At 48.0% G+C, this 6306-nt stretch overlaps 1 protein-coding gene across 3 annotated transcripts in view; it reads left to right on the top strand.

The window, feature by feature from the left end:
- Positions 1–421: 421 nt before the first annotated feature.
- LOC115054068 (glutamate receptor 1-like) overlaps positions 422–6306 on the top strand; it is a 36707-nt gene continuing 30822 nt past the window's right edge. For all 3 annotated transcript variants that reach the window (XR_003841576.1, XR_003841575.1, XM_029519078.1), the window contains exons 1-2: positions 422–692; positions 2513–2647. Coding sequence is in view for 1 of the 3 variants with exons in the window: in XM_029519078.1 (XP_029374938.1) it covers positions 590–692; positions 2513–2647 (238 nt within the window). In the remaining 2 variants the exon portion in view is untranslated. The remainder of the gene's footprint in view (positions 693–2512; positions 2648–6306) is intronic.

The following is a 6306-nucleotide window of genomic DNA, read 5'->3' as shown; positions in this document are numbered from 1 at the left end:
GGAGAGGGAGGGAGAGAGAGAGAGGGAGAGAGAGAGAGGGAGAGAGAGGGAGAGAGAGAGAGGGAGAGAGGGAGAGAGAGAGAGGGAGAGGGAGAGGGGGAGGAGGGAGAGAGAGAGAGGGAGAGAGAGAGAGGGAGGAAAGGAGAGGGAGAGAGGGAGAGGGAGAGGGAGAGGAGGGAGAGAGAGAGAGGGAGAGGGAGAGAGGGAGAGGGAGAGAGGGAGAGAGGGAGAGGGGGAGGAGGGAGAGAGAGAGAGAGGGAGAGGGAGAGAGGGAGAGGGAGAGAGGGAGGAGGGAGAGAGAGAGAGGGAGAGGGAGAGAGGGAGAGGGAGAGAGAGGGAGAGGGAGAGAGGGAGAGAGAGGGAGAGAGAGAGAGGGAGAGGGGGAGGAGGGGGAGGAGGGGGAGGGAGCCCTGAACAAACACTCAGACAGTCGGAGCCGTCGCGGCAGCAGAGCGGCTCCATGACTGTCCGTCTGCCGGGCTGACTGAAGCAGAGAGCCGCTGGATGTGTGGGTCGGTCCCGGCCCCGGTGTGGATGGGATTACGCCGGTTGTTCCGTGTCTCCCGTCGGTGCTGCTGCTGGAGGAACCATGCGGCTGCGGAGCTCCCCGGTCCCCCCGGTCCTCCTCCTGCTGCCGCTGCTGCTCATCCGGCTCTGCGGCGGCACAAGTTTTCCAAGTAACATCAACATAGGTGAGTGATCCAGCCGGGGCCCTGCGGGGCCCTGCGGGGCCCTCCGGGGCCCTCCGGGGTTCTTATGATCGGTGGAGGTCCGAGCAGAAATCCGTCCACATCATGCCGCACTGCACGGTTCACATTCAGATGACGGTGACTTCGTCTTTTTCTGTCTGAGGCACTTTAATGTACCCAGAAAACTGAAGCACAGCAACAGAATACTGAGAAATGGAATAAAAAACAGAAACACACATCATGACTGCTCCTCCAGCCACGATGTGTGTTTCTGTTTTGATTTTAGAATAAATTTTAACAAACATCATTTACAGTTATTTTTCGTAATTGATGTAAAAAACGTCTAAATGATGATTTAAAAGGTGAGCTGAGCTGCTTGTTTTGTTGGCTGAGATTTTAAAATTGCTGTTGTGTAATAATGAAAATCAGGGTATCTGAAGAACGGACTAAAATGATGAATACATGAATAATCTGTTTATGTGTTTCCATCCACCTGCATTATTCTGTCGTTTGCATTTTGGACTTTCTTTGTGCCACGACGGTGAGCAGAACGTCTGTATGTGATCTGTAGTATTGTGTATCATGGTTCCTACAATATCTCCTCTGGGATCTTCCAGCCTGTAGCTTCCATCCAGTTGTATGTCTTCGGAACAACTGATGCACTGTCACTGCTGTTTGGGGTTTGGTTATCTGATTGTGTTACACGAGCCGCTGAAAGGAGAATAAAATTCATCTGTATCATCAGCAAATCCCAACAAACACATGAATGCCCTCTGACTGAGTGGGAAAAGTTTTTTACTCCACTACAGGTCCAACTTTAATCTTCCATCTTCCATCGATGGGGATCTTAAGGTGCTGTGGTTTTGCTGGAGCCAAAGGTAAGTGCAGTGACCTGAAGTGAGTCATATCTGAAAATGCTGCATTGCTGTTTTAAGGATGAGAGGAAATCCTGAGAAAGTGAACAGAGCTGTGATGTAGAAATATCTCATAATGAGAAAAAGTCCTCTCAGCAATTTGAGCCTTCAGTTTTGAATGATACACGACGCTCCTTTATAAAGTCCTCCATCAGCTGCTTTGGCCCCTTTGAACCCAGTCTGGTGTGCCCACATTGGCTCCGGATCCTAAAATATTATCATATGATTGGAGATGCAGGTCCAGATTCTCGCTGCCAGTTCCCTCTGTGTATTTTTGCTGATGTTGGATTAACCTGCGTTTCCTCAGAATAAACTGTCCAAGCAGGAGAATCAGCTGCAAAGTTCAGTAAGATGGCTTTTCTCTGGATGTTTTCACGGCCGTCTGTTGGAGCAGATGGACTGCTTCCAGCCTTTACGAGTCTGATGATTAAATCACATCCTGTTCTAATAGTTTCCATTTTAGAGCCCCACATCTCATTAAGATATCCAAATGAAGCTCCATCTGCAGGTCTGCTGCAGCGAAGCGGCTTTAAAATGACTTTGGATTCGTCCAATATTGACGTAAACTGGTCTTTTTGGAGTTTTATTTATTTTTATGTTAGTTTTATAGGATTTATTTTTATTATTTTGAAGGCTATTTTGAAGACGTTCCGAGTTCAGTGACGTTCCAAAACCGTCGCTTCCGGTTCGAAAGGTACATTTAACCGCAGGTTGGAACAAAGAGGAAGTCCAGGCCGGTTTGGACCGGATCGAGAGAAAAAAGGTTCAGGTGTGTGTCGACGGTCCGGACTGTGTGTAACCTGTTTAAGCCGAACATTTCACTGATTGTTGTGTTGTTCTTTTTGTCTCAGGTTGATGTGTCCCTTCTGGACAGTCAGTGACCCCCCCTGTGTCTCTGTGTTTGGACAGGCGGCCTGTTCCCCACCGGCTCCCATGAGTACGAGGTGTTTCGGTTCGCCCTGGCCCAGCACCAGGACGTCCCCAAGCTGGTCCCACAGGTGGACATGGTGGACACCGGCAGCAGCTTCGCCATGACCTACGCCTGTGAGTACAGAGAGACGGTCAGGACAGACTTCAACCACTGAGGGGGTTCTCATAGAGCTGGTGATTTTAGAAATGCCTCCTGGTTCTGGTTCTGGTTCTGCAGCCATCAGCTGATCTGGATCAGTCCGACTCTCTCTCTGTGTTTATCCGTCCATTCTCATCCTCCAGCTTTCATAGTGACGTCTGGAGTCACGTCTCTACGTCGGACGCTCCTATTGGCTCCGGTGGGTGATGTCACAGCCAATCAGAGTCAGCCCACCAGAGGTTTGGAGCCACAGATTGTGTTTCATAAAGCTCAGAACGGGTTGAAAGTTTGTGTCAAAGCTGCAGAGTTGTCGTTGTTGTTGTTGTCGTCGCCCCGTGTGTGACGGTGTGGCTTTGGCCTGCTGTTCCACCATCACAGGTCGGTGCGAGGCCCAGACTTGGGATTTGAGAAAAATGGAGGTGAAGAGGGCTGTAAAAGAGCCGACAGCTGCAGTTAATGGCGGCGGACCGAAGGGAGCTCTGTGGCTCCGGGGAGAATTCAGGACAGTAAAGCAGCTGCACAGAACAAAGTGCTGACCCGGTTTTTGTTCTGCGGATTTTACCGTGTTCAAAATCTGCAGCTGTTATGACCTTTGCCTCAGCGGCCGAGCGGCACGTGGCGGCATGCCGTTACTCAAAGTCTCGCCTTGACCGAAAAGACGGCCTCTGAAATGTGTTAATTATTTAGTTTTCTTTCATATTTCCTGCAAGAATGCATAAAAACGTGAGTCATTCTGTAATTCATCTGGTTTATTCAGATAAATTACACCGACACCTAAAACTTAGCGACCCCCGTTTAACAGATTATGGTTTATGCCAAACAATAAAGGCTCAGCGTAGTTTTTTCCTCTCAGGTTTCTCTCTGGAGCTCCAGGAACAGCTGGCCAATCAGCCAATCAGAGGAGAGCAGGCATCTGATTGGCTGATGGTGGGTCCAGGTGGGTGGGGCTTTGACTGCTTCGCTGTGACATCACAAAGTCTCAGAAATCTCTGAGAATTTCTCTGTGGAGGTTTTTTTTTTGCTGGACTGAATGAATGATTTACAAAATTTTCAAAGATGATGTAAATCATAACATGACACGGAACTGAATTTGTGATATAATTAGGAATAAATGTCATGGATGGAAGGCATTGATTTTAAAAAAGGGTTGAATTGAACATGAAGTACTGTTGATGCAGTCTGGACCTGAATCCTGCTGGTCTGAGTCTTTAAATTCTGCATCCTAAAATCCAAAGCTGTAGTCGGAGGAGTGGATTAGAAACTCCTTCGCCGTCAAAGGGGAAACTACATCCTGCCGCTCGCTGAGGTTTTAGTGGCGTTCTGAGCTCCGACCTACCTGAACGATTTGGTTTTAGGGCCCAGCAGAGCTGGAGAGTCCCAGAATGAGCTGCCAGCTCCTCGTTGATGTTTTCAAACGCTACAGTTCCCCGTTCTATCTGTCTGTGTTTTCATTTAATCAACAAGTGCAGTAACAAGTACCTGAGCTTCTGCTGAGAGGAGGAGGAAGAGGAACAAGGTGAAGAGGAACAAGGTGAAGAGGAACAAGGTGAAGAGGAACAAGGTGAAGAGGAGGAAGGTGAAGAGGAACAAGGTGAAGAGGAGGAAGGTGAAGAGGAACAAGGTGAAGAGGAGGAAGGTGAAGAGGAACAAGGTGAAGAGGAGGAAGAGGAACAAGGTGAAGAGGAACAAGGTGAAGAGGAACAAGGTGAAGAGGAGGAAGGTGAAGAGGAACAAGGAGGAAGAGGAACAAGGTGAAGAGGAACAAGGTGAAGAGGAGGAAGTGGAGTTCATCTTCATCCAATCTGACAGACTCTCGGGTTAAATCTGGTTGGAGGAGGATTAATGAGGTCGATGCTGATATTTTAAAATGAGCAGCCTGTTTTCTTGTTTATGAATCTTGTTCCTGATATGTTTTGAAAAGGTTTCATATTTCTCTGTCAACATTTGAAATAATCATTTGTAAACAGAGTCAGACAGGATATGACACGTATTGTCTGGCGCTCTGGTCCTTATCAGCCCACCGAGCTGTTTCTCCTGGAGGAAGATGAGATTGGCTGATGTTGTTGTTGAGTGGCAGGTTTTCCCTCCGGACGGTGTTCTGACGGGAATCAAACATCAGACTGCTCTGAATGTTTTTAAATGCTCGCTCATTTACAGTGTAGAGGGGGTGGGGCTAAAAGATCCCATAACGACAACCTTCACATCAGAAAATCTGACTTTAGATGACGTCAGATGTGATGTGATGGCGCTCGTGGATTCTGTCTCCTGTCAGGATGGACTGACTGGATGTGGATCTGATGAGGGACGTTGAGGACATTGACGTCGGGGGAGTTGACTGCTGCTTGTGTTGACAGTTGTTGTGGTCACTTGAGGCCACGTGGGTCAGTCCAGGACGGTCTGGATGAAGACGTGTCATCTGTCTTTGGGTCAGACTGAGTCCTGAGGCTTGGAGGATTCTCACATTTATTTGTTTTCAGCTCAGTTCCAGCCGAGCTGCTCCGACTGTGGAGGGAGTCTCAGGAGGCAGAACTCAGTCTGTTTTACATTTCACACAACAACAGGCTGGGGAGGAGGAGGAAGAGTCGTAGTTAGAGGCAGGTTGTAGAGGAAAAAAAAATACTGAATACTGTGAATGTGTCAGTTCAAATCAGTGTCTCACACATTTTATGGTGTCCTCTAACCCCTCCCCTCATGTGTAAGCCCCGCCCTTCACCACCTCATTGAAGTCCCTTAAAGGCTGTCTTATTTTCAGGAACCAGAACTCAGGTCCAGTTCCAGTTGGCCAAAGCTCATCCGGATTTTGTGAATGGCTGTTGATTGTGTTGCTGTTGCACGCTGATGCACAATTCGTAAGGGGGTGGGGGCAGCTGAGCATCTTGGGGGATTTGTTCATCTGGAGCTCATATGAATGAATGAATGTGTGAGTTTCACGGACAATCCTGCAGCTGTGGCTGAACATCTGCGGAGGGAACGTGGAGGGGCTGGTGTTCACGTGAATACAACGGTGACCAAACACAACGAAGCAACAACATGCGCAGTCCTCAACAGACGACACTTCCTGAAAAATATTTTATATTTCTGTCCTTCCTTTTTGAAGAAAACAAAAATGCCCTGATTATGAAACGCCTTTAATCAGATTGTTGCTGTTTTCTCTTTCTGAGGTTTAAAGTGATAACAGCTGATTTTTCATCATTTCTGCTCCAAAGAATGAGCAGAACTCCTGATCAGATAAAGATAGAAACAACCCAAACACAAGAGAGGAACTTTCTGTGTTCAACTTTTTCTGCATCAGCTCTCTGAAAAAGTGTCTCATGAACAATGTTAGCGTAGCTGCTAACCTGCTAACCGTAAAAGATGATTTTATTGTAAATATTTACAGTCTGACAGATGGCGGCTTCAGACTCTTTCTCCCAAAGCCAGAACAGTCGACGTGATCTTGCTGTGACAGCCTGACTGTTTGTGTCATCGTCATTATTGTGAGTGACACACAGGAAGAACGTGGAGGCAGCAGACACACACTCTGTCAGTCGGTGACTAACCTGTGATGTCTCAGACTGTCGGAGGCCTGAGCGCTCAGAGGACTCCTCAGCCTTGACGCTTTCAACTGTCTCGTTTGTTCGTCTTTATCAGCCGC

Source organism: Echeneis naucrates, chromosome 14, assembly GCF_900963305.1.
Source record: "Echeneis naucrates chromosome 14, fEcheNa1.1, whole genome shotgun sequence".
NCBI classification, from domain to species: Eukaryota; Metazoa; Chordata; class Actinopteri; order Carangiformes; family Echeneidae; genus Echeneis; species Echeneis naucrates.
Note: the sequence above shows the minus strand (reverse complement) of the source record. Positions and strands in the feature narration are given on the sequence as shown.